The 14,219-nt window shown below is 38.7% G+C and overlaps 1 protein-coding gene across 1 annotated transcript in view; it reads left to right on the top strand.

Annotated features, from left to right (window-relative positions):
- Window positions 1-14,219, top strand: part of MAP3K3 (mitogen-activated protein kinase kinase kinase 3) — a 63,254-nt gene that overhangs the window by 26,878 nt on the left and 22,157 nt on the right. Inside the window, exons 2-8 of the mRNA XM_063300418.1 lie at window positions 178-299; window positions 2,344-2,433; window positions 4,330-4,370; window positions 5,682-5,781; window positions 6,841-6,954; window positions 8,272-8,392; window positions 13,988-14,121. Of these exons, the coding sequence (XP_063156488.1) occupies window positions 178-299; window positions 2,344-2,433; window positions 4,330-4,370; window positions 5,682-5,781; window positions 6,841-6,954; window positions 8,272-8,392; window positions 13,988-14,121 (722 nt within the window). The remainder of the gene's footprint in view (window positions 1-177; window positions 300-2,343; window positions 2,434-4,329; window positions 4,371-5,681; window positions 5,782-6,840; window positions 6,955-8,271; window positions 8,393-13,987; window positions 14,122-14,219) is intronic.

Genomic DNA, 14,219 nt, shown 5'->3' with positions numbered 1-14,219 from the left:
TGTTAATGTAATATATTTATTATCATTTATTTTGCTTGGCAACTATTTTGGGAGGATTGTTATACTTAAAGTCAGAGTATAAATAATTGTAATAAATAAGACATAAAGGGGAGGAGAACAAGCTTTCCCTTCTAAAAATTGGCCACTCATTGGAAATGCTTGCTTTTTTTGTTTCAGATGAACAGGAGGCTTTGAATTCTATCATGAAGGACTTGGTTGCCCTCCAAATGAGCCGGCGTCCCAGATTGTCTGGTTTTGATAGCATGAAGAACAAAGATTCTCCACATTCCAATAGACAGGTAATACTCTCCTGATAATTTTTATCCTACATACTGTATGTTTGGCTAGTAGAAATATTGCTCAGGAGATACCTCCATTCATATTACTTTTCTGCAGCTACACTCAGAGTTCTTAGCAATCTCAGCAACATATTTTACTCTCCCCTGGATGCCTTGGAGAACCCAAAAATTCAATCACTATTTCCTTCCAAAATGGAGGAAATGGAGGGTGTTATTAAAGGTAATTCAAGAGAGACAGATAATACTACTCTCACGTACTATGGTCAAGTAATAGCTATGCCGTTTCTGTTCAGGGTTATAACAGCAATTATGTTGTCCTGATCTCTCCTTTCCAAAATTCTCCTACGTTCTATAAATCTCAAGAAAGTGAGAACAGTAGACAAGTTCATAGTAGACTTATTCAAAAACCCCTGTAATTCTGGAGCAAGGATGAGCAACCATTTGATAGCCAGAAGCCACAGTTAATACTTAAGAAGTAGGATTGAAGGCTTCAGTGGACAAGTGACTGGCATCAAGGGGTGAGGTCTTATCACATGGTGCTGCTGGATTGTTTGTGGCATTTGCACCCTTGATCACAACATTGAGTTCATTAGACATTGACAATACAGTTTTTTGTTGTTTCAGCCTTACATTTTTAGTTAGGTAGAAGGGGTTTTGCTCTCAGCCTTTATATTTATCAATGGCTATTTCTCAAGGTATTGGGAGCCTCTCTGGTGTAATGGTTAAAGTGCTGGACTAGGAATGGTTCTAGTTCTGCCTTAGCCATCTGTGTGACTTTGGCTCAATCACACTCTCTCTCAGCATAAAGAAGGAGGCAATGGCAATCTGCTTCCAAAACCAAGCTTACTGGTTTTCATCCTGACTGTCCTCCTTTCTCTTTGCCTCTTACTTCATTTACTTTCAGACCTATACGCTGCAGGTGTCTTCTGTAGTGCAAGATTTGGAAGTTCTTACTGATAAGAAACTTTATTTAAAGCCTGTCATTGACAAAATTACAACATGTTAATTTCATCTTTTGACTATACAGAGAATCTATTCATTTGTTACTGTTCAAATGGCTAAGCAGTTAGTACATGCATTAATGGCACCTCACCCGGATTACTGTGTTTCAGTAATTTGTTGGTTTCTGTCCTCTGATTCAGATCTAGAATAGCAGAGTCTGCATTGTTATCAACCTTTCCTGATTCATCCCTACATCTTCTTTTCATTGACTTGGTTTCTGTCAGCATTACCAGTTTAAATTGCTCATGCTGACTTTCTGGGCTGTGCATATAAGAACACCAGTTATTTGGATAACTTGATTATAATTGATATTCCTGTGCAGTCGGCTCATTCATGCAATCAAGTTGCTTAGTTTACCCTCGCATCAGAATGGCCATCTCTGTTTCAGAGCTTTCTCCCATCTAGTTTTTACTCTTTGGAATTGACTGTCCCTTAAACTACAGTTGGAGTCAGATCTCTAAAAGGCTCTTTAAAGACTTCTTTTTTAGGACCTTTATTTAGCTAAATCTAAAACAAGTTCTGTTTTTATTGTGCCCTCAATCCCCAGTGCCCTGCTGAAAGATGAAATGTGGCTCCTGCCTTGAGAAAAGTTATACACCCTACTGTAACTATTCATGAATTAGCTCTTCTTGGACTGCAGAGCCCTTTGCCTCAAGATCTAGTCAAAGAGGCAAGGAGTTAGGAGAAAATGCCAACCACTTCTTGTACATGGATTGTTTTTTGTTTGGAGACAACTCAGCTTGTCTATTCTGGAACTGAGCTTCTGCTCAAGTTTTCTGTCATGATGGGATAGTATTCCAGATATTGAGTGCTCCATTCTGCCCACTTTATACCTACATAGAAATGCACATACCCCCCATCCCACTCTCTCCATGCTCAAATACTTCCTACCAATACCTTCTTATGTTGCTTCACAAACACATCCCTTCCATTCTACACCCCCCCCCCACTCACCCTCACACTTCGGATCCACATATACAACTTTGAATTTTTCTCTTCTAAATAGATAATTGAGATTTTTTTCCCTCTCTCTGTCTTTAAGAAAAAACACAATGCCAGCAACCCAGCTCTCCTAAGCCACCTTATGATAACAAAACAAAGCACTCATGCAGTAGACGAAAAAAAGGCACAGGTAAACAAATTTGTTTTTTCTTCTAGTGCTGACAGTTAAATATTTATTCAAAGTCATCTAAAAAGCCAATGCAATAGTATACTGTTCACTAGTGTAGCAGTTATAGTAATGCAAGTAGCTTTAATTTGAAAGAACTAAAATGAAAAGTAGCATTTTTCTGGATTTCTCCAAATAGAAAAGTATACCTCAGGTTCAGACCTTGTGTTTTATCCAGGAGCAAATATATGCGATACTTCAAAAGAAAATTCAATGCTCAGTCCTGATAGAACTAATTATTAAAGGAAGAATGCAGGTTTTATTCATTCATTCAGGTTATGTGGCTGCCCATCTCACTGTAGTGACTCTGGGCAGCTAATATAATTAAAAATATAATATTATAATATAACATCAAAGATTAATGACAGCTGAGGTACCAAACCAATTTACTACATCAGCAACAGGTTCCAACTAACAATCTGACTCTGATGCCTGGGAGCACATCCAGGTCTTCAGGACTTTCTGGAAAGCCAGAAGGGTCAGGGCCAACCTAATCTCGGGGGGAACAGTGTTCCAAAGGGCAGGTGCCATGACACACAAAAGGCCCTCTTCATGGGTCCCACAAGATGACATTCTTTAATTGACAGGACTTGCAGCATGCCTCTCCTCCTGGATCTACAGGATGGGTAGAAACAATTGAGAAGAGGTGGTCCCACAGATAAGCTGGCCCCATGCCATGAAGGGCTTTATAGGTGACAGCCAGCTCCTTGGATTGTTCTTAGAATTGGAAGCCGGTGCAGCTCATGGAGCAAAAGTGTAACATGAGTGCACCAAAGTGTACTCATAACTGCCAGCACTGCCACATTCTGAACCAGTTACAGCTTCTGGATCTCTTCAAGAGCAGCCCCATGTAAGAGCACATTGCAGTAAACTACTTGGGTTTTACAAGGAATGTAAAGCTAAGGAAGCATTTGTTGGAGACAGTTGTTGATAGTAGTGGTGTCTTTTGCTCATCTGGCCAAAAAGTGTCAATTACTATTCAGAAACCTGGATTGGTGATAGTTAATCTAATCATAAAATCAAAGAGCAGGTGGCAGCTGTGGCCCGGAGGGCCTTTGCAGCAGTTCATCTTGAGTGCCAGTTGTGCCCTCTCTTTGATCAGAGGCCAGTTACTCATGCCCTGGTCATCTCACAACTGGATTATTGCAGTGTGCTCTACATGGGGCTGCTCTTCCATCCAGAAGCTACAGCTGGTTCAAATGCAGCAGCGCAAGCAGTAACAGCTGCTTTGTGGTATGCCCATGTGTCACTGCTGCTACACAACCTGCATTGGTTGCCAGTTGACTTCTGGGTGCAATTCAAACTGCTGGTTATTACCTATTAAGTCCTGCATGACTTAGGGCCTGGATATCTAAGGGTCTGTCTCCAGTTGTCTCTGCCTACCTGGTACTTGTCATCTTGATGCCCAAGAAAGTATGTCTTCTCTGTCTTGGCCCCTTCCCTCTGAAACAGACCACCACTACCACCACCATCCCTAGTTACAGACAGTACCCTCCTGGGGTTCTGGAAAGCTCTTAAAACCTGGCTTTGGTCCTAGGCCTGGGGTTAATGTATTTTGGGGAGGCCTGTTTTGGTTTCTTGTTGCTGTTATGATTGCTTTAGTCTGGACTGTCTGTGTGATTTATATTTTTTATTGGTTTTATTGGTTTTTGGTTCTGGAGTTGGGCAGCTATAACAAATTTAAATAATAAAATAAATAAAAATAATATCTTTTGACAGGGAAGAGAGAGATGAGGTCCACAATCTGTTGCCTTTAAATAAACATGTATTATTGGAAATCCTCTTTGATAATGTTATTATAAAGTGAGCAAAAATTATCAATGCATTCAACAGATAATATGAATAATTTTTCTTTGGCAGAGTGACATCAGGATAAAGTTTGAACATAATGGGGAAAGGCGGTAAGTCTTTGGCTTTTTGTTTTTTACATACCTTACTGCATTTCAGATATACTTCAGTTACCTTGTTTAAACTGAATCTGATCTTTAATGAAATTCTTGTTTTTACTTTCACAATTAAAGAATTAAAAATTACGTAAATAACAGAATTCAAGGTGGAGACCTCTAAATTTCTGAACCAACTCTGTAAAGAAGCCAAGGAGAATGTGAGATTTGTTTTTTGTTTTTTGTTAAACTTCAAAAAATTACAATTAATATTTCTTTAAAAACCCTTAGTACCTGGTAGTATTATATATACCCTAAATAGAAATATGGCTATATTGCTATTATATTAAAAACTATGATTTTTTAAAAGAAACATAACCTGTTATACAAAAAAAGTTATATGGCAAAGAAGGAAAAAAAGTAAACCGACTATAGTAAAGTACATAAAGAAGATCTAGGAAATAGGGGGGAAAGGGGAAAAACCTAAAAGCAACTAAGAAAATTCCCTTCCTAAATTTATATCTATATAAGTTCCAGCCGTTGCAGCGTCCCCGCGGTCACGTGATTGCAGTCCAGGCACTCGGCGACCAGTTCGCACTTATGGCATCACAGTGTCCTGTGGTCACGTGATTGCCATTTGTGACCTTCACTGCTTGCTTCCAACAAGCAAAGTCAGTGGGGAAGCCAGTGGGGAAGCCAGCTGGAGGTCACAAATGGCGACCATGAGATGCACTTAACGATGTCACGGGATTTGCTTAATGGTGGCAACCAGAACTGCTGTCACTAAATGTCATGGTCACCTGACGTCACACTTTATGACCGCATCACGACAGAAATTCTGGTCCCAATTGCCATTGTTAATCAGGGACTACCTGTAAAAATACAGACTCGTGTGGCTCAGTATTGCAACCAAAACTCTCCCCACGACCCAAGTTCGATCTCAGCAGGAGATTCTCTCTCAGGTAGCCGGCTCAGGTCGACTCAGCCTTCCATCCTTCCGAGGTTGGTAAAATGAGTACCCAGCTTGTTGGGGGAAAGGTAATTATGACTGGAGAAGGCAATGGCAAACCACCCTGCTCTATAGTCTGCCAAGAAAACGTCGCAAAAGCGGCATCCCCGCAAAGGGTCAGACATGACTCAGTGCTTGCACCTGTAAAAATAAGCTAGAGAGAATTTATGAATATCAGCAAAGTTTGGTTACGTTAACGATTTAGGAGAAAGGAAGAAAAAGGAGAAAAAAAGTTTGATATAAAGTCCAAACTGTTTTGTTGCATGAACTATGTAGAGCCCATTTTGTTGCCATAATCAATACTTTGGTGTCCCATCCAGAATTATCCCCTTTACCCGGCCTGTCCGCTATGAAGATGTTCAGCAGAAAGTGAAAACAGCTTTTGGGCAGCTGCTGGATCTCTACTACATGAATAATGAGGTAATAACTTGCACCAAATATTGTATTTCTTACTCCTTTCTAAAAGGGTTAAGCTTAGTCCCAACAAAAAAATCAAGTGAAAACAATAGCCTGTGCAAACCACTCAGAAGTAAATGGTTTTGTTTCAGAAGCAATCACAATAAAAGTATCTTCTGTACATATAAGTACTTGCTAAGACAATGTGAGAATGTGGCACCAAAAACCACCCCTCCAAATAGTATGCACAATTCTAGAAAATGGTTTGTACAGCTCCAGCTTTCTGCAAGAAATATATTGACTTTGACACAGTCTGAAATAACTGCAGTTCCTGGTTTTCAAACAGATAACTGATTATATTTAAGGTATCTATCAAAAACAAGGTACTGTCATTTAAGGGAATGTTACCAAAAAGAATAATTTGCAAATAAATGGAACAATTGAGAGGATCAATACATTAATTATCCCTTTTCAGGAATTAGAGCAGATTGGGACCGCACGGTCTACATTATGAATCAGTTTGCAGCTGTCTTTCTGAACTGGATGTCCTCCAAATGTGTTGGGAATTCATCTGCCAGATTCTCTTTTAGCATGCGCAGCCCAGCCAATGCAGTGGTGTCAAGTTGGGGCAGTCTGCTTCACTTGTTGAAAAAATTATAATTGGATAATACACAGAAACCAGCTTGAAAATGTGAAATTGCTAAACTGATGTTAAGTAGTAAAATGAACTTCATCTCTCTTCCACAGCTTTTTTAAAATAAATTCAGAGGAATAGAAGGTTTCCTGGAGATCAGTTGGAGAAATGCATGTAGAAGTAGCTTATGTTAAAAAGATTAATAGGATTGTTCCCTTCATGCAAAATAAATACAGTGTGAAATATATCTGAAGGAATAGTATAGCCCATTTGTAGCTTATATATGATTTTCTTACATAAATTCTGGTTAATCCAAATACATATACAGCATAAAGCAGATTAAGAGTCAGTTTTGTCTTGCTCTCTCACTATTGATTCCTTTGTGGCTATGCAGGATTTAAAATGGAACACACCTTTATTAATTGAGTTTCTCTGTTCATTCTTTGCAGTTATCTATTCCCTTGAAAACTCAAGATGACCTTGATAAGGCAGTAGATCTTTTAGACCGAAGCTCAAATGTGAAAAGCCTTAGAATATTACTGCTGTCTCAGGACAAAAACCATGTGAGTTAAAAGCAATGTACTACTTCAGTCTCACATTTGTTATAACCTACTAGTAGTCATTAACTAATACCCACTATAAGGTTCTTGCCTGCTCTGCTCAAAGCAGAAACAAATATTATCCCAAGAGTATGTTCCTGTGCTTCCGTCCTATTTCTACTCACTGATTGTTTGTCTTGAAGCTGTTTGTAAAGATATTTCAGGTTGCGATAAAAGAAACCCCAAGATATTGGCACTGTATGAAATCCCAGCTGGAAGGCAAGGAAAATACTTTGCACCTCAAGTATTGCTTTGATTGATTGATAGATTGATTGATTTTTAGTCCTCTTTCCCTGTTCTCCCATCATTTTCAGGGTGCATTGTGATGTTTAGTTCATACAGGTACATATATTTAAAGCCTTTTTAAATCTCGAATCTTTTAATAATTTAACTATTACTTTTGTAGGATGGAATGCATTGATGATTTCATTCTATTTTTTAAGTGTGCTGATAACATTGATTAAGTTTGGGATTTATGGGAGTTGTAATCTAAAATATCTGGAGGGTACCAGATTAATTCCCCCTGTCATTGTGGAAGTAACTTGGTGATATAAATGCTAAAATATTTTCAGATTTAGCATTTGATTACCTATCTTTCACTATTTAAAAAGGTAATTTTTCCTTGCTATTGCAAAATTCAAATTTTAAAGTTGTAAGGGCTTCAAGCAATTTGCCAATTGCCCCTACTAGTGCTTTCCAAATTCAGATAATGTTTGGAGCCTGAGCTTTGTATAAACTCTGTAGTACTGAGAATTCTGTTTCAGAGTGCCTTTGAAGCTCACTTTGAGTTGATCTAGGGGCCACTCTATTAGTAGAAAAATATATGAACTTGGAAACAGCAAAAATACCATGGGATCTTTGCTAAGACTATATCCCTCTTTAATTTTAATTAACATTACAGTGATAAATCCTTTGTAGATGCCAGGTTCTGCACTCAGAATGCACATGGCCCTTTGTAAAAACGTTGAGCCATTGTCCCATCAGGTCTTTGACAAACTGTTGTAGGCTGTAACTCAATTCAAGACTTCCATAGTACAGCTAGAGTTCCTATCCAGTATTTGTCTAGCCCAAGATAAATATTTTGAATTTACCACCATATTGTATAATTTAACCCCCTTGCACAGGTAGGAATAACCGTTCTGACTTTACTTTTAGTCATAGATTGATAATGCTGTCCTGCTTTTTTTCCATTATTGCCATTGTTTTAAAACTAAAACTTTAGAACCTTCAAACCTCAAGTTGCTTAAATCTTACTGGTCTCACTTTATTTGTTTTCAACAGATCAGTTTCTCATCCCATTCAGGGATGCCAAAGCAAGTCAGAATCAAAACTTCCCAATCCACGGGAGATGTAAATACTGCCTACCAGCCACTTGAAACCCGTAGCAGACACCTGTCCATCAGTGAGTAGTATTAGTCCACCACTGAATTAGAGACCAGAAACAATGCTAAGCTCTGCCAACATTTTTTATTTGTGGCTTACAATCTCTAAATTGTCCCTTGCTCTGAAATTCCTTTTCAAATGCTATATATATAAATTACTTGAGATTAAAGAATGGGGAGACCTGTTGTCTCCATGTCCTGTTAATGGCTGCCTAAATGTATCTAGCTTCTGAACAATTCTATGCATATAATCCTTTTCTTACACTCTTATCCAGTTATCCTGCTTCCTCCCTGATGCTATAAATTCTGCATTTCTTTTTCATTCTGTCTATAAATGCATTCTTTCTTCTTTCTTCACTGTGTAAAGAAAGCTACAGAACACCTGTACCATTAATAGTTATGTGGGCTAAAAAATTATGGACCTTGCAGCTGTTTCCATCTGTATCCATTTTGAATCATATCAGTGAAAATTCAAAGTATAAGAGAATTATTTTTGTCGTCTTCTGTTTCCTTCCCAGTTGTTCTATTCATAACTTCCTGTCCTCTAATGCTAGCTGTGTGGATTTTATTTAACTTCCTATCATATCATATCATATCTCTCATCCATATAAATATTCCAGTCGGTGTTGATTGGGAGCAAGAGGTCCCACTCTTGGCCCCTGCTGTGTGGGGTGCCGCAGGGTTGGATACTCTCTCCGTTCTCTGCATGAAGCTGCTGGGTGAGATCATCCATCGCCATGGGGTGAGGTATCATCAGTATGCTGATGATACCCAGCTGTATATCTCCAGCCCTGGTGAGCTAAATGATGCTATTGATGTCCTCTATCAGTGTCTGGAGGCTGTGGGGGTCTGGATGGGGAACAATAGGCTTCAGCTGAATCCTGGCAAGACTGAGTGGCTTTGGGTTTGGGGACCTTCTGTATCTGGGAATGTAACATCTTTGGTGCTGGATGGGGTTGCACTGCCCCAAACAGTCTCAGTGCACAATTTGGGCATTCTTCTGGACTCACTACTCCTGCTCAAAGAGCATGGCAGTTGTGGCCAGAAGGGCCTTTGCACAGTTTCATGTTGTGCGCCAGTTGTGCCCATTCCCAGATCGGGAGGCTCTACTCTCAGTCACTCATGCCCTGGTCACTTCCCAGATGGACTACTGTAACATGCTCTACATGGGGCTGCCCTTGAAAAGTATCTGGAAGCTTCAGTTGGTGCAAAATGTAGCAGTGCAGGCAGTTACGTGTGCTCCAAGAATTGCACATGTTACACCTCTGCTTCACGAGCTGCATTGGCTACCAATTTGCTTCTGGGTCCAATTCAAGGTGCTGGTTATGACCTTTAAAGCCCTACATAGTATAGGACCAGGTTATTTGAGGGACCGCCTCTCCCCAGGTACCTGTCCCATCAGGTCCAGCAGGAGAGGCATGTTACAGGTCCTATCAGCCAGGAAGTTTAATCAGGTGGAGGAAAGGTCCCACCCTTTTCTGTTGAGGCCCCTGCCCTGTGGAACATCATTCCCCCTGAGGTGAGGCTGGCCCCAACCCTGCTGGCCTTCTGGAAGGCCCTCAAGACATGGTTTTGGCAATGTGCTTGGGGATCCCTCGATAGAGTAGAGCCTGTTAGGTGGCTGTGCTATAGTTAATTGGATGCAATCTTTATATGATTTGCCACCATTCTTTTTTCTTGTTTTTTACCTTGTTTTTATTTTCATTTAAATTGTGGTTTTTAATGTTTTTATGTATTTTGTTTTATTATGTACACCACCCAGAGTCACTATGTGAGACAGGCAGCTATACAAATTGGATGGATGGATGGATTCTTATGGAGCCAGCAACACTATTGCATATACAATAAATACTGACCTTTGTAATTTCAGCCCTAGTTCTTGTTAAGCTAACAAGAATGACACTTGACACATCCATTTAAAGTTCTTAGACATGCAGAAGTCCTCATTATTAGTAGTTGCAAGTGATAAATAACTGGGATAAGTAAGTAGTGTTGTAGGTTGCTACAGAGGTCTGGGGAGAAAATTTATCCTCTTGTCTGCTTTTAGAAAATACCATTGATTGATACCATTGTACAAATGGGGAGAGGAATCACATTCTAGAAAGCCTAGTTGATTCTGTGCCCTTTCCCTTTTCCCTGGGAAATTTTTCTGGCAATGAAGTTTGTTTAAAGTCTGTAGATGCAGTACTTCTAAAAAGAACCTGTTTGGGGCAGTTGTTAATGTGTTGCACTGGCACAGGGAGACGCAGATTCAGGTCCCTTCTTAGCCATGGGAACTCACTGGGTGTCTTTCACTCTCATTCTCAGTTCAGTTCAAACTACTTCACAGAATTGTTGTGAGGAAAAATAGGAGGAAGGGGTGCTGTATATGTTACCTGGTGCGCTTTTCAAAAGGCAGGATATAAATCTAATAAATAAATAAATTTTGTAAGTATAGATCATCGTCAGAATTCTGAAAGTCTTGTACAAACCGTGCTAATTAGCTTCATAGCAAATTAGGTGAAATGCTTACCTAAAAGGATTTTCCTTTTTTAATCCTTAACATTTTACAAAGGGCTTTCTTTTTATTATTTATTGACTCTCTGACAAAGTAAATGTATATTTAGCCTATTGATCTCTTTAGCCTATTGATCTCTTTGATAATCATTAGAGGGTGTTAGTAAGTTTATTGTTGTATCCACATGCCACAACACACAAATAGTCCTTGCTTAACAATTGCCCTATTTAGCGATCATTCGAAGTTACGACGGTGCTGAAAATGTTACTTTGCGACCAGTCCTCACACGACCGTCAGTGTCCCCATGGTCACGAAATCGAGATTCAGGCACTTTGCAACTGGTGGGCGTTTATGACCATTGCAGCATCCCGCAGTCATGTGATCACCATTTGCGCTCTTCACAGCTAGCTAAAATTGAAAGTTGTGGTTGCGTGATGTCTCGCTTAATGACCGGGTCGCTTAGCAATAGAGTTACTGGTCCCAGTTGTGGTCATTAAGCAAGGATTACCTGTATCATACAGTAAAATAATAATAAAATAACTGTAGGCTAGTAAGATTATAAAATGAAGTAAAAGAATATTAGATGTAAGAAGGTTAAAACAAGATACAGTAAAGCCAGAGCTTTAAGAATTTAAATATTTCTTTCTCAGTTTAAATGACAGAGCAGAAGTAGCAACCTGACTGCTAACAATTGGAAACATGTCTGCAAGAAGATAGTTCAGTCTGAGGTCCAAGTCCTTGAGTTCACCTACCATCAGTAATTTGGCCCTAATCACATTGTAAATGGGGCAGTGAAGGACATAATGATAGGATGGTGCTGCTACTACACACACGCACACACACACAGTCTTGGCCAAAAGGCTAAGTATATTTTAAATTCCCATTGTCGATTAACAGAATTATTTTAGTACTATATAGATAATCCTGCCAACCTAGCAATTCGAAAACATGCAAATGTGAGTAGATTAATAGGTACCGCTTTGGCGGGCAGGTAACAGTGTTCCATTTAGTCATGCCAGCCACATGACCACGGAAGTGTCTACGGACAAACGCCGGCTCTTCGGCTTTGAAACGGAGATGAGCACCGCCCCCTAGAGTCGGACACGACTGGACTTAATGACAAGGGAAACTTTTACCTTTATATATAGATGATACCTTTAATTAGGAATCCTCTTGTACTGTAGGTTCATTTTAAATTGTAAAATAGAAATAATTGTAAAGAATAATTCTGTACTGAGTTTTTTGTAGTCTGACAATATAAAACACTATTTCAGGATTCTACTTCAGCCAGGGGCAAATTAGCTCCAGGAAGATATGTCAAATTGCACATCTCAAATGTGATAATCCTGCATACCAACAGTGAGTGAGGCTACCCCACCTTTGGCATGCAATCTCCCTTTCCCCAGTGTAGTTGTCCAGTTGTTCATACTTCATCTTGAATGGGAAGTAAAAAAAAAAAAAAAAGGAAGCAACAGGAAGGAAGGCAAGTTCTGGTCAATACTGCTTGACAGAACTTGGAAAATAACAGAGATTCCTTGTGTCTGGTATAAAGCCTGAAACTTACATTCATGATAAAATCATGACAGAGAAAGAAAGAGATTCAGAAAGAGAAATGTGTACTGAAGTAAAAAAAAAAAAAAAAGCAATATTCAAGATATCTGTAGGTACAGGGTGAGTTTCTAATATCAGATGCTACAGTATGTATTTGTGAGGATTGCCTTAAGGAAAAAAGTACCTCTGTGCGTGCATACTGTTACAAGTTTTCCAGAAAATGTTTGAATTGCATCAGTGAGGGAGAGCTAATTTTTCATGTATATTAGACTTGCAGTTAATAGGTAAAAGTGTAAAGTATGCCATGTTTTCATATACTCAAAAACAGAGAAGTAGCAGAGATGAAATACATAAATCAGTAGGGTACTGATTGCTGTGGAAGAACATTAAACAGTCAAAACACGTGGCTTATTTATTTTATTTTTATATTACCCCATAAGTTGACTTTGTTGGATGCCACACTTAGAATGTTAAAATACAGTGCTACAGTAAAGATGTGATTAAATTATCTATCAGTCCTTCAAAACAAACAAACAAACAAAATGTTAAAGAAGTTTTTAACTATTTAAATCCTTAATAGATGATATTATATCATGAGGAAACTATAATACATATTGAGACTGTTATGCCTCTTTTTGCTTCCATCTTGGCTATAATTATTCAGTTCAAGAATCTGTTCTATACAGTGCTGTGCTCGGCAAATGCATCCTTCTCTCCAGAAAGTCTGTTGCAGGTTTTCTCTCCTTCCCATTCACTCCCATTTAGAGCAACAGAATTTCCCCCCAAATAAAGTCAAATATCAGATAGATCAGGATCCTTAGTGATACAAGGGAGGCCACCTGTAGCTCTCTTTTAGCCAAGAGAGATTTAAAATGCTGTTGCTACAGATGTTTTTTTCCTTCCTCTGAATTTCTAGCTGGAGGATGTTTTCTCCTCACCCCCAAAAAATCATATGGTACTTGTAACAAAACATTGCTATGTCTTGTTATTCCTCACATTTTGGTCATTGAGCCTTTGAATATTTAGCAAACATTCATTCTCTATTTTATGCAGCATGCTTTTTGTTTGATAAAGAAATCTAGTTAATTTACTGTGCTTAGTAACATAACATGAAAAGATTATAGAAAGAGGATATTAGTAATTATAGAAAGAGTTCATTAGGAATTTAAATAAATACTTCATGTCATTCTTAACAATGGTAGGCAGAGGGTGGTTTCAGACTTTGATTCTTCTTTTATTTTTTATTTGCATATTTCCTCTTCTTCCGTTTACAAAGTTGTGTCACTCTGCATTGTCAAAATGCTTGCTGGTCACCATCAGGTGGATCAAACATACAGTATATTTCAAATGTCTTTCTCTTATTGTAAGATCCATTGTGGACTTTGTTCAGGCCACATTCCTAATGTTGGTCCAAATGCCATTGGCCTTGTATCTTTTGTTACTAGCAATGGTGCTTGTGTTTTGTTTGAAATGCTTTCTTTTCAGATGTCCTTTTGTTTGAAATCACTTTCTTTTCAGATGTCCTTTATCTTGTGCAGCCATTTAATAAGCTTTATTAAACCTTCAGGCTCTCAGAATACAGGCCGAAGTTCACCCCCACCAGGGTATGTCCCAGAGAGACAACAGCGAATCGCTCGCCAGGGGTCCTATACCAGCATAAACAGTGAAGGAGAATTTATACCAGAGACCAATGAACAAAGTGTAAGTTAAAGTACAAGTAACTTATCAATATAAAAATATTTATACAATACAGTATACCCGTATCAATATTAAAAAGTGAGATAAAAAATATTTTTTAA

The sequence above is a fragment of the Candoia aspera genome, chromosome 4 (assembly GCF_035149785.1).
Source record: "Candoia aspera isolate rCanAsp1 chromosome 4, rCanAsp1.hap2, whole genome shotgun sequence".
Classification (NCBI taxonomy): Eukaryota; Metazoa; Chordata; class Lepidosauria; order Squamata; family Boidae; genus Candoia; species Candoia aspera.
The sequence above is the reverse complement of the archived record's forward strand: the minus strand, read 5'-3'. Positions and strand labels throughout refer to the sequence as shown.